The sequence below is a fragment of the Arvicola amphibius genome, chromosome 10 (genome assembly GCF_903992535.2).
Source record: "Arvicola amphibius chromosome 10, mArvAmp1.2, whole genome shotgun sequence".
Classification (NCBI taxonomy): domain Eukaryota; kingdom Metazoa; phylum Chordata; class Mammalia; order Rodentia; family Cricetidae; genus Arvicola; species Arvicola amphibius.
The window spans coordinates 111,451,365-111,478,041 of record NC_052056.1 but is presented as its reverse complement, the minus strand read 5'-3'; the positions used below and the strand labels follow the sequence as shown (position 1 = coordinate 111,478,041).

Genomic DNA, 26,677 nt, shown 5'->3' with positions numbered 1-26,677 from the left:
CCCTCTTTCCACCTCCCCAGCTGGGATTACAGTTGTGCCTCGCATGACCAGTTTTTCTTCTATGCTTTCTGTTTCCACGAAAAAAAAGTTGTATCAACTCAGAATCTGACTTTTAAAACAACTGCTGAGTTCCCTCTCCCCAAAACACCTTCCTTTTCCAGCCCCACTCCATAGCTCAGCCCCGCCCCATCCAAGTTCTACTTTTCATATAAGTATCACATGTTAACCGATTGCACCATGGGAGCAAAACGGATGTGAGGCAAGGAGAGAAAACCACTTTGACACCACACCTACATCTAAACTGAGGGCAGACCCAGGTCCATAACAATTGCCCTGGTGGCATCCTCAAGGTATTCTCTTCCCACATGGACACACCAGAAGAAAAAAAAGGCACTCACTCCATCTATCTGTTCCCCTACCTGATTCACACACATGCATGCACATACATGCACATTCAAACCTCCAAATGCCTTCAGTCACAGCTCATGTATGTATGCCACAAGCTTATTTGTGTACTTTTGTAACTATGACATGTCCACATGAATATGCATGCATGTTTGCATATTCTGAGTGTCTATATTCTCAGTGATGTCTTAAAATTTTTTAAGACTTTTTATTTAAAGAACTGCTGGAGGCATCACCATCACTGGCCTCAAATTGTTGTTCTACAGAGCTATAGTAATAAAAACAGGATGATATTGACACAAAAACCAATGTATTGCTCAATAGAAATGAAGACCCAGACATAAATCCGCATGTCTATGGACACCTGATCTTTGACAAAAAAAGTGAAAAATACAAACTGGGAAAAAATAGCACCTTCAACAAGTAGTGCTGGTCAGACTGGATGGTTGCATGAAGTAGAATGCAAATAGATCCATATTCATCACCCAGAATAAAACTGAACTACAAATGGATCGAGAACCTCAACGTAAGGCCGGATACACTGAATCTGATAGAAAACGAACATGGGAACAGCCTTGAACTCATGGGCTAGGAAAGGACTTTCTGAACAGAGCATTGATAACACAAGCACTAAGATCAACAATTAATAAGTGGGACCTCATGAAACTGAAAAGCTTCCGTAAGGCAAATGTCACTGGCAGTCAGACAAAGCAGCAGCCTACAGAGTGGGAAAAGATTTTTACCAACTACACATCCAACAGAGGGGCTAATATCCAAAATATATTTTTTAAAAAAAACTTGAAAACTGGACATCAAGAAAACAAATGATCCAATTTAAAATGGGATACGGAACTAACATAGAATTCTCAAAAGTGGGGGCTGGAGAGATGGTTCAGTGATTAAGAGCACTGGCTGCTCTTCCAGAGGACCTGAGTTCAATTCCCAGCACCCATAGAGCAGCTCATAAAAGTCCGTAATCCAGCTCAAAGTGATTTGACACTCTCATACAGACATGAAATGCAGGAGAGCCACCAATGTTCATAAAATTAAAAAAATATTTAAAAAAGAATTCTCAAGACAGAAAACACAAATGGCTCAAAAGCACCTAAAGATATGTTCAACACCCTTAGCCATCAGGGAAATGTAAATTAAAACCACTTTGATATTCTATCTTACACCTATCAGAACAATCAAGATCAATAAAACAAATGACAGCTCATGCTGGGAAAGGGGAACCCTCATTCATTGCTGGTGGGACGGCAAACTCGTGTAACCACTATGGGAATCAGTGTGGCCGTTCCTTGGGAAACTGGGACTAGATTTACCAAAAGCACCAGCTATACCACACTTGATCATGTAACCAAAGGACCAGTAGAGCCTAGATGTCTATCAACCAATGAATAACCAATATCTGGTACATTCACACCATGGAATATTATTCAGCTATCTAAAAAAAAAGGAAATTCATCAGGTGATGGTGGCACACACCTTTAATCCTAGCACTCGGGAGGCAGAGGCAGGTGGATCTCTGTGAGTTTGAGGCCAGCCTGGTCTACAAGAGCTAATTCCAGGACAGGCTCCAAAGCTACAGAGAAACCCTGTCTTAAAAAACAAAACAAAACAAAACAAAAGAACCACCCACTTTTGGTCTACTGAATAAGTAGATGGCTGGTACCAAGAGGGGAGAAAAGAAAGGAAATTATGCCAGGCAGTGGTGGCAAAAGCCTTTAATCCCAGCACTTGGGAGGCAGAGGCAGGCAGATCTCTGTGAGTCTGAAGCCAGCCTGGTGTACAGAAAGAATTCCAGGACAGCAAGGGCTACACAGAGAAACACTGTCTTGAAAAACCATTGTAAAAAAAAAATGAAGTCATGAAATTCGCAAGTAAATGGATGGAGCTAGAAAAACATCATCCTGAATGAGATAACCCAGCCCACAAAAGACAGGTATGGTATGTATTCTCTTATGTGTATATGTTAGCCTTTAAGCCTTCAGTATATATACTACAATCTGCAAAACCACAGAGGGTAGGTATAGAGTAAGAGACTGGGCATGGGGACAATCTTCTAGGAAAAAGAAATAGAATAAGTAGTTATGGGGAGATTGGAGTGGGAGGATTAAATGGGAAGGTGGAGGAAAGAGAGGGTAAGGGAGGGAATACAGGGAGGAACAGATAACAATAAGTGCCATTTGAGGGGCCATATACAAACCTATTCCTATTGATGTTTCCGTATATATATGTGCATACATATGTGCATATATATGTATGTGTGTGAATGAAAGAAATGTAAATGAAGTCACAAAATAACAGGGCAACAACGCCCCAAGTAGACTAGACATCTTCCCCCACCAAGTGAACCCTCCAGTGCCAGGAATCTGTTATATCTACTTGAATTGTTGGCCAAAAGGACCCCCGTGAAAACCCCCAAACAACTCCAACTACTCATGTACATATGAACCTGTGTGCCTCCAAGGCAGATGGAGTCTCAACTATTAGTATAAACTGATAGTAAGGCCCTATTTGTTGAAGACAGCACCTACATAACTCATTAAACATGGAGAAGTAGAATTGGTGTCTACCTAGAATCCTCACCCCTACTGACTAGTGTTCATGGTACTGGAAGGTACTCTGCCTGCTACCATCTACAAGCCCTGTAGCCCACAACAGTGACTTTCCTGAAAGAAACGCTGATGCAATAGTGTCACAAGCATTGTGTGAGTAACCAAGCACTCTCTGGCTGGATTTGAGGCCCACTCCATAAGATGGTACCCTTGTCTGACACTGCCACGATGGCCAAGATCCCGAGATTGGATTGGCCATGGGTCTAGGGGAAAACCAAAGACTATTGTTACACTAAAGGAACATAGCAAAAAAAATGTCTCCAAACAACATTCTGCAATACCCAGTGATCAGTATCTTGCTCAGCCATTATCAGAGACGCTTCTTCTTGTAGTAGTTGGGAGCTAACAAAGAGACCCCAAACTGGACAGTGTGCAGAGTGAGAAAAATTGGAACACTCGGTCCTAAATTGTAGCACGATTAATAAAAATCCAGAGACAGATATTGGGGTTCAACCTGAAAGTCAGAAAAGCAAAACAGCCATAAAACTCCAGTCTTATATTCCTTTCTAGTGCTGGGAACAAAGGCGTGCACCACTACCGCCTGGTTTCTATGGCAAACTAGTGTGACCACTGAGAATAAAGACGTATGGTCACCACTGAGTGGTCTGTAAATCTGACCAAGGTGGCTGTTTTACTTTCTGATCTTCAGGCAAGCTTTATTTATTAAAATACACATGAACTATCACTACATTGTGTTCATCAAATCCTTCCCCGTCAGGACTCAGGGAGCTACGCAGGAGAGGAGAGAAAAGACAGTAAGAACGAGAGGGAATGGATGACACCACGGGAACAGTGTCTTCCGGGCCAGATAGGACTCATGGACATATGAACCTGTGTACAGGTCCAAGGCAGACGGAGTCCCAAGACAGAGAGAGAGGGGAGTGGACATGAACTTCCACCCCGACCAAGAAGCCATCTTCACCTGACCATTGCTTGCAAAGGAAGATCTGTTTCTCTCAAATGGAGTCTCACGGGCTCATGAACCATACTTAGGGGAAGGCACCATGAGACGGTAGCCTTGTCTGACACTACCACGAAGGCCAAGATCCCAAGAGTGGATTGGCCATGGGTCTAGGCACGGGAAGAACTCATGGTGTTTTGTAGGCTTTTTGTCTTATACTTTTTATCTTATGGGCCTTGTGCTTGTACATTATTCTTTTCAATATTGTGTTTTCATGGATTTGGGGTTTATGAATTTTTTGTTCTTTGATTTTGGTTTGGTTTGGTTTTGGTGTGTGCGTGTGTGTGGGGGGGGGGGGTGAATGCATGTGTCTGGGCACATGAATCAGAGGTGGTTGTTAGCTGCTCATCACAGGTGCTGGGAAACCGACTGGGGTCCTCTGAGGGAGCAGCAAGTGCTCTTAACCTCTGAACTCTCTTCAGCTCCCACTTTCTCCTCTCTGTGCAACCAGGATGTTCAACAGTGACAGGGCACCACCTTCATTCAGGGTTTTCCCCATCAATGAACCCAATTTACCAACCCCCTCACAGGCATGCCCGGATGTGTGTCTTCTAGGTTACCCTCCATCCTGCCAAGTTGACAATCAACATTAACCATCATAGAGTTATTAATTCGACAAACATTGTATTGCATTTATTTATTATTTGTTTATTCTGTGCGTGCACATGGCACACAGGTACCTCAGTGCACGTGGAAGTGAGAGGACAACTTGCAGGAGTCAGCGCCCTTCTTCCACCAATGCAGGTTCCAGGAATCTATCTCAGATCACCAGCCTTGGCAGCAAGCACACTCCCCACTGAGTCATCTCACTGCCCCTCATTCAGTAGACACTCACTAGCACCCGCAGGCCATGCTTTATTCTGAGCTCAAGATACAAGGAAAAAATTATCCTCTGCCCTGGGCTTTTCTATTCTAGGGTTCCTGGGGCGGGGAGGGGCAGAGTAGGTGCCCTGGATGCCTCTGATTATAAGTAGGTATTTGGCACTGCATCCACAGAGGTGGAAAATGGACTTGAGAACTATGGATCCCCCGTGCTGCCAAGGTCCAGTCTCATCTGTGATGGTGAGTATTGTTTAAGGCTAGCCTGGATTACATGAGACCCCGTTGAAAAGGTGGGATAGGAGGAAGGAAAAGAAAAAAGAAACAGAAAGGGGGATAGAGAGGAAAAAGCTTCCATGTGGTACAACAATTCCCACACACCTCCTTCTCCACTAAAGAAACCACACGAGGCTCATGGCCACTTCACCATTCACCTTTATCATCGCCACCAGCAGCAACACCATCGTCACCTCTTCCTCTGTTTCCAGCCCCTCATCTTGGACTTGCCCCCTGCCCTCTGCCCCAGCACATGGCAGACCAGCTCAACTCTCAAGACCTCAGGCACCAACCCTCAGGGCACAGCAACGGGCTGCCGTCCAATCTATGCCTGCACACTGGCAGTGACACGTTGTTTCCTCTCGAACATCCCACGAGCCACAGGCAGAGCCACAGGAGCAGCTGGTGACTGCTAAGCCTGCAAAGAGAGAAGGCCCTGAGAAGCTGGGAAACTGCAGGAGTGAGCGGGGGAGATGGGCTGAGGAGGCTGGAGGCTGTTGCCCAGGAAGTAGAGGGTAAAATGACCGGATTGGGGAGGGCTAATGGAGACCTGGAGCTGGGCTGGGAGCAAGAAGACTGGAGGGTGGGACAGAGTCCTAACGAAGTAGATATTGAGGACAGAGATGAGGAAGCAAAGGAGTCTCAGGGGACGTCCAGAAAGTCTGAACAACAGTTTGCACTCACCTTCTGGGCAGGAGGCCAAGTCCCCTCTGGAAGAGACTGTCCGGCATTGGATGCCACTGCTTATTACTGCTTCTGACCCTGCAGAAAGGAGGGCGGAAGGGGTGGTAAAACGAGGCTGTCCCAACTGCATCCTTGCACGGGGAGACCACTGGGTTTGGCACCAGCAAAGGAGTCAAACCCTTCCCAGCAGAGTGGGGAAATAGCTCAGTGGGTAAAGAGTTTGACTCACAAGTGCAAGGACCAGAGCTCAGATTCCCTGAACCCACCTCAGGCAGGCATGCGTGGGGCCACCTATAAACCCAGCATCCAGGAGACAGACAGACATGGGGTCCTCAGAACAAGCTGGCTAGACTCTCCCAAGCCAACAAGCCCTGGGTTCAACTGAGGGACTCCACCTCAACAACGTAGAGAGTAATCAGGGATGATGGCACTACATCAGCCTCATGCATCCACATGCCAAGGCACACACATGTACCTTCACACATGTGCACCACATATATACACATACACACACATGTGCAGTACACATGTGTATAGTAAAATATTTTGTCCCCAGAGAGGATAGAATGGTGGCTCACACCTGTACTCCAAACACTCAGGAGACTGAGGCAAGAGCAACAGGGGCTGGAAGACTCCTTGAACTGCAAATTGAAGCCTTTTGGGGGTGAGGGGAGGTTTGGGAGTGATGGTGGGAAGAAGTTAGGTTGTGGGTTGGAGCTGTGGTTCAAGGTAGGGCAGGGTGGGGTTGGGTTGGAACCCACAGACTGGGTGAGTTTGAGGCTGACGTTAGCCTTGCAGCTGGGTGGGTCTGTGATGAGACTCACGGGGATGAGATAAGTCTGTGAGGCCCTCAGCAAAGTTGGGTGGGGGGCTCCTCACATAGGGAGCTGAAGCTTTGCTTGATCTTCTTGTCAATGGCTTTATCCATGGAACACAGTGACCTGCCAGAGTCCAGCAACCCCGGGACAGGGAAGAGGAGGAAGAGGAGGAGAAACGAGAGGTTTTTCATCCTGTAAGTACTGCAAGAGACAACCAAGAGCCCCACCTTAGATCAGACCCTTCCCATGCTGGAGAGAGCCAGACCACAATGTCCTTTGGTACCTGTGGGACACAGGAATGGACATTCAGTGGCCCTAGGTACCCTACATCAGAGCTCCTACTAGGGAAGGGCTGTTACTTACTGTGGCAGTGGACTCAGCGGGACACAAAACAGGTCTGGCCGTGAGCTCCTGTCCCACAGCTCCTTTATGTAGACCTCTGGATGGGGCCCATCCTGCCTTGGGTAATAAGTCCCTTGGCCCCTTGGCCCTTGCCCTCCATTGCCACATCTGGGCCAAGAGAAGCAGACTCTAGAGACCCCAGAGGAGGTACTTCTCTCCTGCACAGCCCCTCCTGCATCAGGTACTGCTCAGGAGGTGATGTCTGCGGATAACTCCAGGGACCAGAGTGGGAGAGGCAGGAGTAGGAGTCAAGGCTTTACCTTCAGGGAGGGGCTGGACATGCACACTGAGACAATGTCCCTGTGGGACCACAGCTGCTGTGTATGTTTCTTTGTTTGGTTGCAGACATACTCTGTAGTTGAGTCCCACCACCTAAAATCTAGACAAGTGCTCAGTTGCTGAGTCACACCCCCAGCTCCTCACTAGGGGATTCTAGGCAGGCCCCTAACTCTGAACCATGTCCCCAGCCACCCAGCAGAAGAGTCTCAGTGGGTGCTTTCCGTCTGTGCTACACCTCCAGCCCCTCAGGGCTGTACCCTACTCAGATAGTCTACCATGGAGCTCCAGCCCCAGCCTCTCACCGCACGAGTGTAAGCAGGAGCTCTATGATGGATTCAAGCCCCCAGCCCTTCTTGGAAGGTTCCAGGAGTCACTCTAGCTGTCAGTCATCACCTGAAGCTCCTCACTGGGGGATTCTAGGCAAGAGCTCTATGTTCTGGTTCAGGGAGCAAGGGGTCCAACCCTCTGGGTCCTTTGGAAATTCCTCTTTCTCACATGTAATTTAAATGATAACCACTGGGTGGTCATAGTTCTGGTCCGAATACAGAATACTCATGTGTATAAATGACTCCGTGGAACTGGTTCAAAAATATTATTTAGAAAAAAATTATTATTTAGTTGTTATTGCATGTGTGTGATTGTGTGTGTGTGTGTGTGTGCTCATGCGTGCACACCATGCCTAGGTGGAGGTCGGAGGATGACTGAAATCGGGCTGTTAGGCTTGCGGACTGTTGGACTTGGACTTGTTGCACTGGCCTCTCCCCATCTCCCCCCCCCCCCCACACACACACCAGACAGGGTTTCTCTGTGTACAGCCCTACTATCCTGGAACTTGATTGACAGATCAGATTGGCCTTGAACTCACAGAGATCTACCCTCCTCTGCCTCCCAAGTGCTGGAATTAAAGGTGTATGCCACCACCATCCGGCTCTCCATCTTTTAATGAGACAGTACCTGATGCAAAGTTGAGATGGGCAGAGACAATTATAAATTGGACAAGTGAAAAGACTTTAATATGCTGGCTGTGATGGATAATATTCAGGAGTTGGTTATCTCCTACCATGTGGGTCCCAGGGACTAAACTCAGATCCTCAGGCTTGGAAGCAAGTTCCTTCACCCAATGAGCAATCTCATCAGCCCCAGTACAGTATTATTAAGCAGGGCAAGGCACACGCTTGTAATCATAACACTTGAGAAAGAGTTAGAAGCCCAAGGCTTGGGAGTTTAAGATCATCCTTGGCTACATAATGAGTTCCTGGCTTGCCTGAGCTACATGAGACCCTGTCTCAAAGGCCTGATACCAGAATTAGAGCATTATGACCAGAGCTGGGTTTTTTTTTTTTAGTGAGGACTGCTACCACCATCACTACGATGCAGCTCAGAAAACAAACAAACAAAAAAAAAAAACCTTAACTGGAGTCAGAGAGCTGGCTCAGCCATTAAGAGGGTCTACTGCTCTGGTGGAATTTAGTTCCAGCATCCACATCAGGTAGCTCACGAACACCTATAAACTCCTGTACCAGGAGATCTAACGCCCCCTTCTGGCCTCTGTGGGCACCTGCACTCACATGCACATATATGCACACAAAGACATAAATGGAAAAGAAAAATCCTCAACTGGTAAGCCTAGAGGCTGAGCCCAGTGACACCATCGTGTCAAAAGCAAAGATCCAAAGCAAGAACAGGATCTCCCCAGCCCAAACCAGCACAAGTTGATCTTTGTCAGCAAGAAGCTAGAGGATGGCCATGCCCAGGGGAAATCTACCCTGTGCCTGCTTCATCTCAGAGGTGGGGTGCATATTCTTGTAAAGCCCGTCACTCTGGAGGGGAGCCCAGTGACACCACTGAGCACATAGAAGGGCAGAAAGATGGACACATCATTCTCAATATACCCAGAAAGTCCTCTGGCCTGGAGAGAGGGTATCTTCTTTTTCCCTCTTTTAAGTATTTGACAAATTTCATTCATTATACTTGAAATAAAAAGCTTGCACTAGCCAGGCAGTAATGGTGCACGCCCTTTTAATCCCAGCACTTGGGAGGCAGAGGCAGGTAGATCTCTGCGAGTTCAAGGCCACTCCACAGAGTGAGTGCCAGGATGTAGAAGGAGCAGCAGGCTGCGTTCCAGCCCGGCTCCTGCACGCCTGGCTAGCTTATGCCCCAAAATAATTACGTGGAAACTGTATTCATTTAAACACTGCCTGGCCCATTAGTTTCAGCCTCTTATTGGCTAATTATCATATCTTGCTTTAACCCATATTTAGTAATCTGTGTAGCACCACGAGGTGGTGTCTTACTGGGAAGGATCTTAGCCTGCATCCATCTCGGAGAGGAGAGCTATGGCGTCTGCCTGAGGCATCTGCCTGACTCTGCTTTCTTTCTCCCACAATTCTGTTCTGTCTACTCTGCCTACCTAATTTTCTGTCCTGTTAAAGGGCCAAGGCAGTTTCTTTATTAACCAATGAAAGTAACACATAGACAGATGACCCTCCTCCATCACCAGGACAGGCTCCAAAGCTACACACAGAAACTCTGTCTCAAAAAACAAAACAAAACAAAAAAAGTTTGTGCTCCCCTCGCATCTGTATTATTACCTATAGCCCTCGTGTTGCTGTTGGTTTTAAAGAATCATCTTTAATAATGAAAGGCAAAAAGAAAGATTTTTCTGGTGTGGCCAGTGTTGTTTCTGCTTTTAACTTCTAAACTTCTAGTTGTGTGTATGTATCTGCTACACAAGCGCCATGCCCATGGGAGCCAGAAGAGAGTACTGGGTTCCTTGGAGCTGGAGTTACAGGTGGTTGTGAGCCACCATGTAGCTATTGGGAACCATACATTGGTCTTCTGCAATTAAGGCCAGTATCTGTGTTGGTTTTTTTGATTGTTTGTGTGTTTGCTTGTTTGTTTTCACAGGTCTCAAGCATCCAAACCTGGCCTTGACTCCCCATGTAGCCAAGGGTACGAAAAGAGTAACCTTCTTTAGATTTTTTGTTACATGTATTTATAGTTTATTTATGTGTATAGGGCGTTGTGACCCTCATAGAGCCAGAAGTGGGTGTCAGACGTGGGTGCTGGGACCCAAACACAGGTCTTTGAGAACTGCAAGCATTCTTAACCATTGAGCTATCTCTCCAGCCCCAACCTTGAACTTGTGATCTTGCTGCTTTCACCTCTCCAATGCTAGGATTCCAGGCTCCTTCCGCCAAGCTCCATCTATGTTGGACTGTGTTACGCCTGATACCTTGTATTCTCCAAGCTACAGCTCCACTTCCTCTTCACCTTGATTTAACAAAGCATCCCAGTGTTAAAAGGAACCCCTAAACAAACAACTTAAAAAAAAACACTTACTTAAATTGATCTTGTGTGTGTGTGTTGTATGTACAGGACTGTGTGTGATGTATATGCCTGTGTGCATATACAGGCACATAGATGCAGAAGACAGAGAAGGACGCCAGGTGCCCAGTCCATCACCCCAGCCTGATCTCTCACTGAACCTGAACCTAGACCGATAGTCAGCGAGCCCTGCAGAACTCCTGTCTCGGCCACGCTTACTGCTGGGGCTAGAGGCAAGCACACAACTAACTGTAGCTTTTCACATGGGTGTGAGAGATGCACACTCAGGTCCTTATCCTTGAGCAGCACTAGCTCCCACCCACTGGGCCATCTCCCCAGCTACCATCCTTGCATTTCTACTGCCAGGAGTAACTAAAAAAAAAATGGGTTGTGGATTTATGGAGCAACTTAAAACTTCCTCCAAAAGAAGAAGTGTTGAGGGAGGGAGGGAGTGGGGCCAGGACCATCTGGTTACCGTTTCCTGGAAGTTGAGCCATCCTACTTCCAACTCCCTCCTCCCATCTCTTCAGCCTCTACCATTAACCCCAATGACTACACATGTACTGCAACGCTCCCTCTCAACTCTTGCAAGAGTTGCAATTTTACAGATGGCACAACTGATGTCACGTGAGGTGGACGCACATTCAAAAGGCTACTGGGACAGCTGGGGAGGTGGCTCAGTCAGAAAAATGCTTGTTCTGCAAGTGTAAGGATCTAAAGTTAACTTCTCAGCATCCACATTTAAAAAAAAAAACCTGTATATCTATAATCCCAGTGATGGGGAGGCAGAAACAGGAGGATCCCTAGGGCTGGACAGCATGAATCAGCAAACTCCAAGTTCAATTTTTAAAAAATTACCCTGCCTCAAAAAATAAAGGTGGAGAGTTAGGACTATGGCTCAGGGGAAGAGCCCCTGCCAAGAATCCCTCAGTGGGTGGCTGGGAATGGCTCAGTGGTAGAGTTCCTGCCTAGAACACCCCAATGAGGAGTTAGGTTGTGGTTCAGGGAAAGAGCCCCTGCCTAGAATTCCCCTTTGAGGGGCTGGTGTGTGGCTCAGGGGAAAAGCAGCTACCTAGAATACCCCATGAGGGGCTAGGGCGTGGCTCAGGGGAAGAGTCCCTGCCTAGAATCCCTCAGTGGGGGGCTGGAGTATGGCTCAGGGGAAGAGCCCTTGCCTAGAATTCCCCAGTGAGGGACTGGGGTGTGGCTCAGGGGAAGAGCTCTTGCCTAGAATCCCTCAATGAGGGGCTGGTGCTTGGCTCAAGGGTATGCCAAGACCTCGGGTTCTATCGCAAGCACCATGCACAAATACAAGATAGAACTGTGTACAGCCAATCACCATGTGTTGCTAACCTTACACCCAGAGGACATCACCCTTGCCTCAGAAAGGACAGCCTTTCCCCTACCGGGCCATTCCCTCACCCCAGACACATTTTCACAATGTTCTTGGCAGCACGGAGTCGTTGGTCAACTTGTGTTGCCAGAGTTGAGCAACTTCAACAACACTAATACGTTCTGGGTAGAGAGCTTGATGGCTACTTTTTCTCTCTTTCTTTCTTTTTTTTAATTTGTGCAGGAGTGAGGATTAACTCTAGGGCCTTAACCATGCTGAGCCAATGCTATATTGCTGAGGCACGCTCCCACCCTCACTATTGGGTTCTAAGCAGGGGCTGTACCTCTGAGCCATGTCCCCAGTTCCTTTCTGGGAAACTTTAGGCAAGCACTCTACTGCTAAGTCATGCATATAGCCCCACCTAACACCTTACCTGGAGAATTACTGAGCGCTAGGGACATCCCCTAAGAGCACAGCATAGGCCCCTTGATGTGAGGCAACAGGAAGGATCCAGCAAGCACAGCATTTTTCTGGCTACTAATCACAGAATCAAATTAAAACGGATGCTGTTTGTTTACGGAAGACAGGAAGCAGGGGTGGGAGCCCATAGTTGCTGGGGGACCCATTATGGAAGGTGCCAAGGAAGCCAGCAATCAATTCCAGAGTGTGGGACACTCCACAGGCCAGGAAAAAAAAACATGTAGCAAGTAATGCTTAGCACTTGAGCTAAGGGGAGATAGCAGAAGGAGAGCTGCAGGCACAAAGTCCTCTGGGACAGGAACAAAGTGTCACTGGTTAGAGGAAGGTCAGCAAGTTCCTCCTGAGGGGTCTACCCATGTAACACAGGAAGCAAGAGCAGACATTTTATTCTCATAGAGATTCTTTGTAATCTGGAAGGTGTGCCAAGATATCAGATGATGACATTAACCATGGGGGACAATAAATACTTGCAAATCAAGATTTGTGTTTGGTACAGACACTGTACTGGCTAGTTTTATGTCAAATTGATACAAGCTAGAATCATCAGAGGAGGGAGGCTCAACAGAGAAAATACTTCTATTGGGCTGTAGGCAAGCCTGTAGGACATTTTCTTAGTCAGAGATTAATATGGAAGGGCCCATCCCATTCATTGTGGGTGGTGCCACCCCTGGGCTGGTGGCCCTGGGTTCTATGAGAAAGCAGGCTAAGCAAGCCATGAGGAGCAAGCCAGTAAGCATCACCCCTTCATGGCCTCTGCATCAGCTGCTGCCTCCCGGATCCTGCCCTGTGTGAGTCCCTGCCCTCACTGCTTTTGATGGTGAACTGTTATATGGAACTGTGAGTGAAATAAACACTTTCCTCCCCAAATTGCTTTTGGTCATATTTTATCACAGCAGTAGTAAAAGACACACACATTGCTTCGAGTATCATTAGAAGTTAAGGATAACTTGGGAGGCAGAGGAAGGTAGGTCTCTGTGAGTATGAAGCCAGACTGGTGTACAGAGCAAGTTCCAGGATAGGCTCCAAAGCTACACAGAGAAACCCTGTCTTGGGGCAAAAAGAAAAAAAAAAAGAAGAAGAAGAAGTAAAAGTAGGCAGGGGCAGTGGATCTACCCCTGCCTTTTAATCCCAGCACTGCCCCCACCCCCACCCTGGTCGACATTGTCTCACAGTCAAAACAACAGTGTGATGAGATTTAAAAAAAAAAAGTGAGAGTAGTTTGAGCAACAGAGAGTTTTGCTTCTGTTGAGCACCACGGAATAATCCTCAATCCATTTAAAATCACTCAAATCCTGATTACAAGCTGGAATGAGCAAAGAAACTGGAAAATTGAGCTGCAGCGTCCCCTGGCGCTGGTCTTGCTTAACTACACAATTAGATTCTGGGAAAGAAACCGCAGTTTTCCACCAGGGATCGTAGAGCTTACATTTTAACCTTTAGAATTACCTCCCATGCCAGAAAACCCCAGCACTTCCGAGTCTGAGGCAAGGGGATAGCGAGTTCCAGGGCAGCCTGAGCTACAGAGCAGGAAAAACACCCTTCATCTTCCTCCACATAACACCGACTCCTTCCGCACTAAATCTAGGACAGCTGGTCTCACAGGGTGGGGGTGGGGTAGGTCTGCGACGACCCACTTCCTCCCACGCAATTATTATTCATCCCACAAATTTCATGATCTTTCTGTCCCGAGTTGGGGCGCTCAGAACAATCCGGTTAGAATCCCAGGGGCTCGTGTTCTCAACCGTTCTGGGAAATGTCTTTAGATTCCCTAGACTTAGATGAACTCGCAATCAAAAGGAGCCTTCTTGCTGTCTGCAACTCTTCGTAAGCATAGTTCACAGGCCCAGGAGACCCAAGAGAAGTAAACATCGCACCGCCAAGGGGCACCACGTTTGGTTCCAGCCCAGTCCACAACCATGGTGTCCATTTATCAGTAACCAAAAATCTTTGACAAGCCTAAAAGGGCCCATGTAGTTCTCACCTTATTCTAAGGTTAGGGATGGAACCCGGGACTTCCGGTAACGCCAGGTAAGCTCTAGAGTCCCAGTATCAATGGTCAACACTCTACTTCCTTCCACGTCTTCAGCTTTGCAGCCTTGGGTCCCATACCCTTCTACTCACATCATCCCCTCCAGACGAAACACATTGGGGTGCCTTCCATCCCTGCAGCCACTTGGCCTGCGACCCCTGTCTGGCTGTGTCCCCACAGAGATGGACCCTTCTCTGAATTATTCACAGTGAAACACATGTCCTGTCACCTAAATGTTGTGGGCTAAATTATATCTGTTCCCCAGAGTTAAATGCTCATGTCCCAACCCTTAGTATCTCAAGATGACTGATTATTTTTCTATATTTAGAAACAAGGTCTTTTAAAAGATAATTATAAAAAACAAAATGAGGCCACAGGGTGGGCTCTAATCCAATATGTGATGTCATAAGAGGAAACTGGGGCACCTGTGAAGAGCTATGTGAGGACACAGGGAAATGGCCAACCTGGGAGCTGGAGATGTGGCTCAGATGGAAGAGAGCTTGCCTAGCACGCTTGAAGAACTGTGTTCATCCCCAGCACTGCATAAACGGCATGGTGGTGCTTGGCTGTAACCCCAGGAGTAAGGCAGGAGAACCAGGAATTCAAAGACATCCTTGGCTATTTAACAAGGCCAGCCTGGGGCTACAGGATACCCTTCCTTGAAACAAAACAAAAGATGGTCATCTACAAACCAACCAAGCCAACACCCTGGTTAAAGACCAAGCTTTCAGAGCCATGGGACAATAAATTCCTGTTAAGTCATGCAGAGGGATATGCTTTTATTTATTTGTATGTGTGCATGTGTGTGTGCGCACGCACGCGTGTATCTGGGTTCACACTGAGGCCATGATCAAACACTGCAGAGCAGTGAACAATCCCTTCTCCAACTTTCTAAATTTGACAAAATAAGTTTCTCTAGAACACACTGAGGCCATGAGAGAGCACTGAATCCCTGGAGCTGGAGCTACAGACAGTTGTGAGCCACCTAGGGTAGGTGTTGGGAACCAAATTCTAGTCCTCCGTAAGCAGCAAGCACTCTTAACCTCTGAGCCGTTCAGGCCCTGGGGATACTTTTTAAGTTGACCCTAAGGAACAAATATATCTCTACTAAAAGCTCTGAGAAGACTTGCAATTCAAGTCTACAGGCATACCTTGGGGTTGGGCCGGTGGGGATGTGTTTGTCGTGTTTTAAATGTTTGCTCCGATTTCTGGAATTGTGGCTGCCAGTTAACTTGCAGTAGCTTCTGGAAGGTTGCAGGGAAATCAGGATTCAGGCTTATTCTGCCTGCTTCTATTTCTGGGGCTGGAGAGAGGCCTGTGATCAAGAGCACTGCTACTCTTGTAGAGGACCCGGATTTGATTCTTAGAGCCCACATGGCAACTACAACCATCTATAACTCTGGTTCCCAGGATCCAACACCCTACTCAGACCCCTGCAGGCATTTCATGCATATGCACAGACATGCATGCAAGCAAAACATTCATACACATAAAATAAAAAGAAACGCTAGAAACTGTTCTATAAGTCTAAAGAACTCTAGTTACAATAGGGTCCCAGACCGGCCATCCCGATCTGCACCTTTCTGCAATCTGTCTGCTAAAGTCGGACCCTAGGTATTGGATGGGGTTCCCAGCAAGATAGCCAGGGCCTTATTAACTTGCAGCCGATACAGAACCTACAGCCCAGGTTCTCAAACTTCACGACAGCTGACAATGGTGCTGGGGGCCAGGGAAATGCTGGAGGCCAGGGAAATGTTGGGAGCAGGACAGGAAAGAATGGGAGGTTTGCAGCGCAGGACTGGCTCAGTACAGCCCCCTCAGGGAAGCAAATGAGGTGAACCCTGAGGGAAAGACCAAGGGAGGAGTTTATTTCTCTGGAACCGGAGAGCATGGAGACAGGGGCTGAGTCAAGGCAGGGCCACGTCCTCCAGCTTCTGATCCAGGGTCTTGAGGTCATCAAGGAAGCGGGTTGGAGTAAGGATGTGAGAAGATCCTGGGCAGGAAGACAAGGTTGGGGAGGTACAAGTCCTGCCTGGGAGTCTGTTCCTCCTGGCTAGTGTCCTGGCTGGTGAGAGCAATTTCCTGCCCCTCCACAAACCAATGCCCTGTCTTCTCAATGATTCTGGAGTCCTGAAGCTTAGGAACATGGGTGTCCCAATCCCAAGTGCTTAGTCCCCTGGGGACCCAAGCCCCAGCCCCTTAGAGACCCCAGACTCCTTCCCAAGCCCCAAAACTTCAGAGTCTAATCCTAGGCCTTTAGGGACTCTTGAGTTCAGCCCCAGACCCCAAGGGGCCTAGAGTCTAGTCCTAAATTCCAAAAGACTCCAGAATCCAGCCCTGGGCTTTTAGGGACCCAGAATCTAGCCCCAGGCTTCAAGAAAGCTCAAATCCATCCCCAAATCTTTAATGGTCCCCATGTCTTAGGCTTTTTGGGATACCAAATCTAATTAAAAACTCCAAGGGACCCCCAAGTACAGCCCTGGACCCCAAGAGTCTCCAGAGTCAAGTTCCCAAGGACTCCAGTTCTGGTTACTCACCTATAAGAACTTCCCACTTGCCTTCAGTAGCCCTGGTCACTTCATAGGCAGCCCTCATTTCAGACATGGCCACACCACCCACAATGTACACGATGAGCCTCGGCCCAGCCCGAGCCTCGATGCCAGCCTTTTTATGCCAGTGGCCAAAGCGGGCACTGCTGGAGTGATGGGTAGAGGTCAGTCCAGGTTGGTATTCCCAGTCCCCACCCCAGGCCTCTTCAGGACCCTCACCTGACAGCTGCCTGGGAGCTAGGCACAGGGGTAGGGTCAGACACAAAGGGCCACAGCTTTCGGTCCAGCCGGTCCTCCACCACATCCTGGGAGGTCAGACAGGAAGGGTTAAAGAATCCCAGCCAGTAGAGCCCAGGAACTGAAATGGCCTGGGCCACAGCACCACTGTCTATACTTCCTTATCTCTGGGGACCAGGAGTCCAGGAAGCCAAGGTGCAAGGTTGCTAAGCCCCCAAGCAGGAGGTACCAGGACCTTCCAAAGACTGGAACACAGACCCCAATATACTACTATTTGATGTTGAAGCTTAGGGGTACCAGGGTGGCCAGAGGCCAGCATAAGAAAGGCTTTTCTAGCAAGGCGTTCCTTTGAGGTCCCAATTGCTGGGGTGCAGTTTTGCATGCCACCCTCCCCTCCCCACAGAGCAGATAGGGTGCCAGGGGTATGCTAATAGTGAAGGATTTTCCACTAAGCCCCAAGGCTTAGCACTGAGAGCCTGGGTGGGCGGAGGGGAAGGCTTAGTGGGTAATGGGATCAGTAGAGAGGAACAGGGCCCCCAGCATGTGTACCTCCATCACATCTTTGATGACTGGGGACCAGCGGGACAGCTGGTAGGTGGGCTCCATGCGCTCCCTTCTCTCCAGCCGGCTGGAGGTCCCCGAACCCTACAGATGGGGTCAGGTGGGGACGGAATGGGGTTGGGAAGGGAAGGAGCCCATCACAGATGGGAAGGGGCTAGAGGTGCACAGAAAGATGGAGCAGACAAAGACAGAGAAGCAGCAGCAAAAAGACAGAAAAACAGAGATAGAGAGACAGAGACACAAAAAAGCAGAGAAAAGAGAGACAGAATTTGAGAGATACAGACAGGCAGAGGCAGAAACAGAGGTAGACAGAGACAAGATACACAGAGAAAGATAGGAAGATAGAGAGATGGGAGATAGATACAGAAAGACACAAATGCAAGAGACAGATAAAAAAGACAAAGAGACAGATATAGAAAGAGGCATGCAGACATATATATGCAGAGATATAGAGATGGACACAGGGGCAGAGACAGAGAGTAGGAATGCAAAGGGAGACAAAAGAAATAGAATGGGAAGGGAAAAACAGAACAAAGAAAAATAAGGAAGATGGAAGTCAGGTGAAGGATACAGAAACAGCAAGAGGCAAGGGACGAGCCAGGCATGCCAGGTCACATCTATAATCCCAGGTACTTAGGAGGCTAATGCAAGGGGATGGCCGTGAATTTGAGGCCAGTCTGAGTTATGGAGTGAGTTTAAGAGCAGCCTTAGCAGTCAAGTGGTGGTAACTCATGCCTTTAATCCCAGCACTAGGGAGGCAGAGGCAGGTGAATGTCTATGAGTTCAAGGCCAGCCTGGTCTTCAACATGAGTTCTAGGACAACCTGTGTACACAGAGAAACCCTGTCTTGGGGGGGAAAAATCAGCCATAGTTTAGTTGCGGAGTGAATTCAAGGCCAACCTGAGCTACATAGTTAAAGCTGCCTCAAAATAAAAAGAATGTGTGAGAGACAGACAGACAGACAAGAGACAGGGGAGGACAAGGGACAATGTCACAGGTCTGTGGTACAGCAGAATCAAGCAAAGCTGGACACATAGGTCAGGGAGAGACAGACCTCAGAGTAGAACATAGGAAACCATCATGTGTGTTGAGTGGGGGAAGAGGCTTACTGTGGCCCCCAAAAGCTCCAGTTTAACCCTGTCTCCCATTAATGGTGACTCACTCTCCCACTTGCCCTAGGAGGCTCAGGTCACACACCCCTACTGTACCAGCACCTAGGGGGCTCATTTAGCTCTGCTGCCCATCATGTTAGGAAACTGGGGAAGGCCTTGGTACTCTTGGTCCTCAAAAAGCCATGCCATGCTTATACACCCAGGCTGGACATGCATTATCCCTAATCCTAATGGCCAAGCTCCATGGCTCATCAGCTAGCTCCCCACATACCGCAGAGTTAGTGACAGTGCCCCCTAGCTGCTCCAGATTCCGGATGAGGTTGCTGTGGTCCTGCACATTAGCATGCTGAATCAGTTTGGCCAGGTTTTCCTCAGTCACACCTGGGGAGAGCAACAGGGTAATAAATAGTAAGTGACTGGTGGCATCCTATGTGAAGAGATTTTTAAAGAGATTCTCACAGCTAGGACATCTCCAGAATCCAGAAGCTTCTAGTGTTCATAGAAATGAGGAATTGTAGATAGCTATCTCTGAAAAGGTAGAATAGGTGAATCTTCCAGAACTAGTTGAAGAAAGCTGGAGAGATGGTTGAGTGGGTTAGAGTGTTCGCAGCACAAGCATGAGACCCTGAGTTCAAATCCACAATGCCCATGTAAAAAGCTGGGCATGGCCACAGAAGCAGGAAGATCACTGGGTATTTCTAGACCCCAGCCTAGGTCAGGTTCAGGGAGAGACCCTGTCGCCGAGACTTGAGACTTGAGGCCTGACCTGATGAGGGGCAGTGAGGAATGAAAACAGAGACACTAAAGAAATCAGGCACATGTACAGGTCAGATGGCTGTGCACACTCGTATGGAGTGGTACAGTTGCAAGTTTTTGCCCACATTGGTCAATCGTTTGAAAACACTCATGTTGTACTTGGTTCAGGGGAAGGCTTTGCCATTCCAAACCTGATCCAAGGAAGGTTTTGCCACCCCGTGGATCTGAAGTATTGGGTCGTTGACATGGCTCTGCCCATATCAACAATACACATCCACTCATGACTTCCTCAGCTTCCTCACACCCTGTCTCAAGGGAATAAGGCAGAGAATGATACTGGTATTCAGCAGGACACCCAATGTCATACCCTGATCTTCCCACATGCACACAAAAAGACCTGAATTCAACACCCAGTGGTCATATGCACCTGCAACCCAGTGCTTCAGGGATGGGGACTTGAGGCTGCAATGTTTCTAGGACTTGCGACTGTCCTTGGCCACCCCCTCACCCACCGTTCCGAAGAAGGATGTAGAGCAGCAGCACCCGGATCTTGTCGTAGGGTGGCACCGAGGCATCTAGCAGCACCGGGACAATCAGCTTCATGGCGTCCTTGATCTTCTCACCCTCGGCGTCAGAGCCCATGGCCAGGTCCTGCATGGCATGAGAGTCAACTGTCTAGCCAGCTGCTGGGGAGGCGGGGGGAGGGCGGCAGAGCAGGGGCAAATCAGGGACTTTGGAAAGATGTTCCCACCCCATCTCCTCCTAGAAACAGGTCTCCTAAACCTCATCTAACTGAGCACAGACCATGCCCTCCCCGTCATCTCCAACTCTCACCCAGTTCTTGTCTCTAAGCACAACTCTACCCACGTATCCAAGACCTTCACCAGGGCCCACAGCTCACCAAGATGCCTCCTTCCCAATCCCGCCCCTCCGCAAGCTGACTAAAACCCTATCTGAGGCCCTGCCCTTCCCTAAGTTCTCCCTCCCAGAGGGCCCCAGTCCTTGTGTGAGCACCCCCTTGCTACCCAAGATTTGCCCCATGGAGGGCCCTGGCCACCTCTTTCAGGCTTCACTCCTCCCCAAGCTCCACCTTGTGGGGAGCCCCACTCCTCCCTAGGTTCTGCCTCCTGGAGGGCACCCCTCTGAGGCCCCACCTGTTCCACACTGCACAGCTTCTCCACGGAGCCTTTGAAACGCTTCATGCAGTCGTCTGCTAAGTGCAGGTGTGTAGAATACTGCAGGGTAGAGACTGGGTTAAGAGACACAATCGAGTCAGACATCCAGACTGAGCCAGGGCTCGACTGTTCAAGCTTACCTTGTTCAGTTCCTTCTGATACTGAGGCATCTTTTTCAGGATGTGAGACAGGTCTTTGATATTGGCCTGAAATAGGGGTAGGAGAGGGTAGAGAGAGTAGGGGTGATGCAAAACCCCTGCCCTACACCAGGGGAGGTTCCACTCTGGGCTGAGGACACAGGCTGAGGCTCTGTCCCACCATGGACCGCTACCTTGTCTGTGGTCAGCCGCTTGCTCTCGCAGAATGTCTTCAGGAGCTCCGTGACCTTCCTAGCCATGAGCAAGGGCAGGGGAAGAGAAAGGGTGCTGAGACAGTGGAGGAGGGCCTCTTTCTGCCAACTGATGGAGGACACCTAGATGCCTGTACCAGTTCCCGCCGTGGGTGTGTGTGCACTAGGGTGAAGTGCAGTTAGAAGCAGGGCAGGGGTCCCCCTGAAGAATGTAACTTATGGGGGACAATCAGAAAGGAGGGCTGGACGCCCGGAGTGCTCCCTCTAGCACCCATGGTACACTCTCACTTGGAAACGTCCGCTATGTGCATGTGTCGAAGCTCCACCCACAGGTCATCATCTTCGTCCAGCAGCACCGCCTTCTCCCGGGACTCACTCAGTCCTGTGGTCTCATACCTGGAGGGACAGGACATGCTGGAGGACGAGAGGGCCTAAGCTGACAGAGGAAGAGGTGGAAGGCATCTTCCTGGATTTGTCTACCTGTATGTGTCCTGTTCAATGTCTAGAAGATCATAGGCCATGGCTTGGAATGTGAGTTCATGTAAGAGCGGAGACACGGGGTCTGCTGCCCGGTCCATTATGAGGAGCTGTGAGCGTGTTTTCTCTGGACCCTGGGCAAGGAGAGAGGAGGAAGACACTGACTGTGACCCTACAAAGCCTCCCTGGCATCCCCCTCAGCATCCCCCTTACCTCGCCCAGACTGGGAGTGTCTGCCTTGAAGGCATTCAGCTTGGCCAGGACAGCATGGGCCAGCTGGGCGGTGTCTTCTGGACCCCTGGAAGTAAGACACAGGGGCATCAGGATATGGGGGCTGGGACGACTGGGCACAGATAGGGGACATCCAGGGTAGAAATGAGGATAGAAGGTAGGGGACTAGGTGAAGATCAAGTTAAAGACTGGACACAGGAGCCAGGGAGACGGCTAAGCTGGTAAAATGACTGTCATGCTAGCATGAGGGTCGATTTCAATCCCCCAGGACCCACGTTTTAAAACTGTGCTTGAATTTGTAGCTCTGGGGAGGTGGAGACAGGGGGTCCTTGGGCCTGGCCTGCTAGTCCAGGCAAATGCAGAAGCCCTGAGCCCAGGGAGGAACCTTGTCTCAAAAACATAGCTAAGTGGTTAAAGGCTCAAACTGCTCTTCCAGAGGACCTGAGCTCTGCTCCCAGCACCCACACCCAGAGGCTTACAGCCACCTGTAACTCTAGCCCAGGAGGTCGAGCACCTTCTTCTGGACTACATAACAAACTTCACATACACAAACATAAACATAGACATAATTTTGTTTGCTTGTTGTTTGTTTTGAGACAGGGTTTCTCTGTATAACAGCTCTAGCTGTCCTGGAACTAGCTCTGTAGACCAGGCTAGCTTTGAACTGCCTCTGCCTCTGCCTCCTGAGTGCTGGCATTAAAGGCGTGTGCTACCACTGCCCGGTTTTGTTTTGTTTTGTTTTTTGTTTTTTTGAATCTTTAAAAAAAAATAAAGGTGGATGGTGACTGAGGAAGACACCTGAGGTTGACTTCTGACCTCCATACATACACACATGTGCACACACATGAAAACATGCACACACAGAGAGAAGAAATGGACACAGAATGAGAGTGAAGGTAAAAAGGTAGCACTGGAGTTGGGGAGGGGATGGGTCCCCACTTGCGGTAGCGAATGGATGGGTATTCCTGAAGGGTGGCACATAGTGTGGCTATCTGCTGGGCCAATGCATCAAGCTGCCGTGCCCGCTCCCCTGCCCGGAATGGGCAGTAAAGGTTGTAGGTGCTGTGTGGGGCATCCAGAGAGAACACCTGGGGAGGACAGAAGTGTCATGGCCACACCACAGGGGATACCCCCAACCCAACTTCCAGCTGCTGTCCCTGTACCTCCCAAGGGCCTTCGCTATCTTATGGAACCTGTTTCATCAGCTTTGAAACAGGCTAGGGTAGCAGCTATGTTGAAAGGGAACAAAGGCAGCTCTTTGTTCGCTCCCGCTTTGGGGAATGAGACAATTCTGCCCTGTACTCCAGGCTGCCTGTTTGGGATACCCAAAGGGTTAGCACTCCAGGCAAGGACTTGCTAATTGTTCACTCCTTGTTGGTGCTGTCTGTGCTAGAGGGAGCTGGCCCATTTGGTCGAGGACAGTCCATCCCTTCCCCACCACAAGCCGGGGCTCTACCTGGGCCTCATAGGGGAGGAAGGCCAGGTGGATCTCTTTCAGTGTTTTCACCACCTTCGCCAGGCGAGAGCGGCCCAGTTCGCTGAACAAGGGCTCAGGGCATGCTGGGGTTGAGAGAGGGACCATCAGACCAATGTTCCGTCACTATAACCCCCACCTCATCACAGCACCCAACACCCCTGGTTCCCCTCACTCACTGTCAGTGAAGAAGACATGGGCTGCTTTGTAGGTGAAGGTCGGTGTCCCCCGGAAGTCTGCAATCAGGGCCTGAACCGACTGAGGAATGCAGATTTCTGTTGGAATCAGACCCTGCACCCCAGACCTATCTTCTGCATGGAGTCCTCAACTGATGCTCATCCCCCACTATGTACAATTGTGGAGAGGGGGGCTCACATACACACATACATTGACACATGCATGCATTCTGACATGTACACTCATGCATACATACACACATATACATTCTGACATGTGAATACACAAATGCCTACAATCTGATATGTGTACACATACAAACACACAAATTCTGGCATGTGCACACACATATATGCACAAATACATTCTGGTGTGTACACACTGACATGTTCATACATGCACATATGCATTCTGTCATGTACATATACATATGCAACATATATATATATATATACACTGGCTCAGGTATACATACATGCACATATACATTGGCATATGAATACACATTGCATTGTGACATGTGTATATGCATGCATCACATATGCACACACATGCATAATGGCATGGTATGCACACTCAGATACATGCATTGACATGTGCACATTGCAAGCACACACAAACCCATGCACATGGAAGCTAACTCCTATAGGCACCTTCTCCGTGGGGCTCAGTAAATAAATGGCCTCCAAGCTGGGAATGGGTTCTCGCCGCTTGTTGATGTCTTCCACAACTAAAAGCAATGGAGGAAAAGACACACACAGGTGGTATGGGGAAAGAGAAAGGGGGAGTCTTAGGTTTGGGGAACTGGACCCATGGTGGGGTGCTTTAAAGGGTTATACTACTCCATTGGATTCCTAAACAGAAATAAAGACCTTAGGTTCCCCCACTTAAAGAGCTACAGAGTCAGGGCTCTTTCTGCATATTTGGAGTAACACAGCCATACTCTTGGAGTCTATATACTCTTGAGAACCCAGAGTTGCTGGGCAGTGGCGGTGCACACCTTTAATCTCAGCACTCAGGAAGCAGAGGCAGGTGGATCTTTGTGAGTTCCGGGACAGCCAAGGAAACCATGTCTCAAAACAAAATAAATATAAATAAATAAGCAAAATAAGAGAGAGAGAGGCCAGAGTCCACCCACACTTCTTACAGGAACACCTGTAGGGGGTGGACAATCATTGCTTTATTTGTTTATTTGAGACAGGGTCTCATGTAGCCCAGGGTGGTCTTGAACTCACTAGCTAACTTAACTTCTGATCCTCCTGAGTGCTGGGATTATAGACATTTGATACCATGCCCATTTTATATGGTGCTGGAGACCGAACTCAGGGTTTTGTTCATTCTAGGCAAGCACTCTGCCAATGAAGCTACATTCTCACCTAGGAGATTGAGCTGGTTTACAGTCAATGAGGCTGACCCTTAGGGGTTACAGTCAAGAAGTCCAACGTGGACTTCCGTGCTTGGAGGAGGCACTTGACCATATGCTCTGGGTTATGCAGGGAGAACTATAAACTGAACCAATCTGAAGGGATCCCATACTCAAGGGCTATACCCAGAGGTCCCAAAGCTCCCACACTCAGGTTCTATCTGGGGAACACAGGGGCAGGCATCCACTCACTGGTGATGCCCTCCGCCAGGATGTCTGACATTTTACAACAGGATGACAAGATCCTCATGCTTGGATGGTCCATGATGAGCACCTGTCCAGATGGATGGACACACAGACATAGAAAGGTGAGCCAGACAAAAAAGCCTATAGCTGGTCTTACGAGGATCAGAGGCAGTAGAGCACCCATCTACCCAGCCCAAACCCTGGGGATCAACATCTTCTTCGAGGAATTCTTGAGGGGACTGTCACATTCTGGGGTCCCTGCACAGACTTAGGTAAAAGACTCCCTCTGGGTATCCAGGCATTCTGCCTCGGCCCCTACCTTCCACTCGCCATCCTTCTTAACGCTCCGGATGACTCCACTGAGAATCTCTACAGGGAAGGAAGAAGGGGAGAAGAGGGCTTGGGACACTCATCTTCTGGGCTGGACCCCAACCCAGATCCTGAGCGGCAGCTCCTAACATCACCCCCAATTTACAGCTAGTCAGATTGAGGTTCTGTGAGGTCGGGTAACTTAGCCAAGCATCTTCATGTCTAGACGGTATAATGCTCAGAACACAGGTCCATCTTAGAGAACTGAGTGAATGGAAGTGAGGGTCTCCTGGTTCCCTTGGACTAGAACGCTTGGTTCCCAGCTCTGCGGGTTCTTATCGACCTCCAAGCTTCTTTTCCCCACCTCCCACTAACGCTTATGCAGGGGAGGTTCCTTTCTCACACTGAGGTACTACTGGGCCCTTCCATGAAACCTGTTCTGCCCAGAGGCAGGAGTAGGGGAAAGGGGAAAAAGAAAGGTAGCCTTGCCCAGAGCTTGGCCAGTGCACTAGAGTGTCAGTATGTCAGTCCACTCTTATCAGGACGGAAGAAGCAGCTGAGGCCGGAACTACTGGAGGTGGGGGAGGGGATCCTCAAACCCTCTTTCACCCCACCAAGAACCTGAGCCTGAAAGGCGAGAAAGCCAATCCTCAAATTGCAAGGAGCTCCTAAGCACGACGCAAAAGGGAGGGCGTCCCCTTCTCCACCTCCATGGGGAATGTGCACACCACCTGTGAACTCATACACTACTTGGGGTCACTGACCAAGGCACTGTAGGACCTCCGGAGTCCAGTCCCTGAACTTTCCAGGTTAAGACACTCGACAGCCTATAGCTGGGGCAGACCCAGAGGTCTAGACTCGAGCCTGTGTCTCTCTTTCCTTGATCCTTTGAGTCCTTCGCGTCCCAACTTTGCTCCTCCGGCTGCATTTGAGGAGTGGGCAGCCCAGCTGGGCCCAAGTCCCCCGCCCGTCCCCTCAAGAGTCAGGTGCTCTCCCCACCGTCAGGATCCTGGGATCCCAGAATCCGTGCACCGCCCCTCTCCCGAGGCCTCCAGCCCCCCAAGGGACAGCCAAGGGAACACCAGAGCCCCGCCCTGGGGTGACACTCACTTTCCCCCACCACCGCCTTCAGCCCCAAGGGCGCCATCTTCCCCCAAGGAGTACGGCCGCTTCCGGGTCGGTCCCAAGGTGGGGGCGTGGCCCCGCCCGTCATCCATGTGGGCCCCA

General features: G+C 49.2%; 2 protein-coding genes across 5 annotated transcripts; both read right to left on the bottom strand.

Annotated features, from left to right (window-relative positions):
- Positions 1-5,363: 5,363 nt before the first annotated feature.
- On the bottom strand, positions 5,364-6,775 carry Retn (resistin). Its single transcript, XM_038346833.1, has 3 exons — positions 6,646-6,775; positions 5,767-5,844; positions 5,364-5,500 (listed from the first exon to the last, which is right to left on the bottom strand). The coding sequence occupies exons 1-3, from the start codon at positions 6,773-6,775 to the stop codon at positions 5,364-5,366; spliced, it is 345 nt and encodes a 114-aa protein (XP_038202761.1).
- A 9,506-nt stretch (positions 6,776-16,281) lies between these two features.
- On the bottom strand, positions 16,282-26,638 carry Stxbp2 (syntaxin binding protein 2). Of its 4 annotated transcripts, none has more exons than XM_038345923.2 (19): positions 26,561-26,638; positions 25,461-25,510; positions 25,148-25,229; positions 24,186-24,262; positions 23,535-23,613; positions 23,338-23,441; positions 22,821-22,969; positions 21,864-21,948; positions 21,654-21,784; positions 21,462-21,569; positions 21,156-21,213; positions 20,965-21,030; positions 20,804-20,884; positions 20,162-20,300; positions 19,165-19,274; positions 17,770-17,865; positions 17,203-17,288; positions 16,972-17,129; positions 16,282-16,427 (listed from the first exon to the last, which is right to left on the bottom strand). In XM_038345923.2, exons 1-19 carry the CDS (start codon positions 26,595-26,597, stop codon positions 16,342-16,344), a joined length of 1,782 nt encoding a protein of 593 aa, XP_038201851.1. In that variant the 5' UTR covers positions 26,598-26,638; the 3' UTR covers positions 16,282-16,341. The 4 variants fall into 4 exon arrangements, with proteins under 4 accessions (XP_038201851.1, XP_038201852.1, XP_038201853.1 ...); XM_038345924.2 differs by having other exon boundaries at positions 16,972-17,126; XM_038345925.1 differs by lacking the exon at positions 16,282-16,427 and having other exon boundaries at positions 16,986-17,126; positions 17,770-17,935.
- Between the last annotated feature and the right edge of the window lie 39 nt (positions 26,639-26,677).

Bases quoted from the DNA above. Each gene is read 5' to 3' on its own strand.
- Stxbp2 (XM_038345923.2), bottom strand. From the start codon at position 26,597: ATGGCGCCCTTGGGGCTGAAGGCGGTGGTGGGGGAAA. The intron at 19,275-20,161 runs GTGGGTGAGGGG...TGCTCTCCCCAG, and splicing joins CTACATCCTTCTTCGGAACG to GTGTGACTGAGGAAAACCTG. The intron at 17,289-17,769 runs GTACACATGCTG...CTGACCTCCCAG, and splicing joins TCATCAAAGATGTGATGGAG to GATGTGGTGGAGGACCGGCT.
- Retn (XM_038346833.1), bottom strand. From the start codon at position 6,775: ATGAAAAACCTCTCGTTTCTCCTCCTCTTCCTCCTCTTCCCTGTCCCG. The intron at 5,845-6,645 runs GTGAGGAGCCCC...TCCTTTCTGCAG, and splicing joins GCAAAGCTTCAGCTCCCTAT to GGTCAGAAGCAGTAATAAGC. The intron at 5,501-5,766 runs GTGAGTGCAAAC...CTCTCTTTGCAG, and splicing joins CTTGGCCTCCTGCCCAGAAG to GCTTAGCAGTCACCAGCTGC.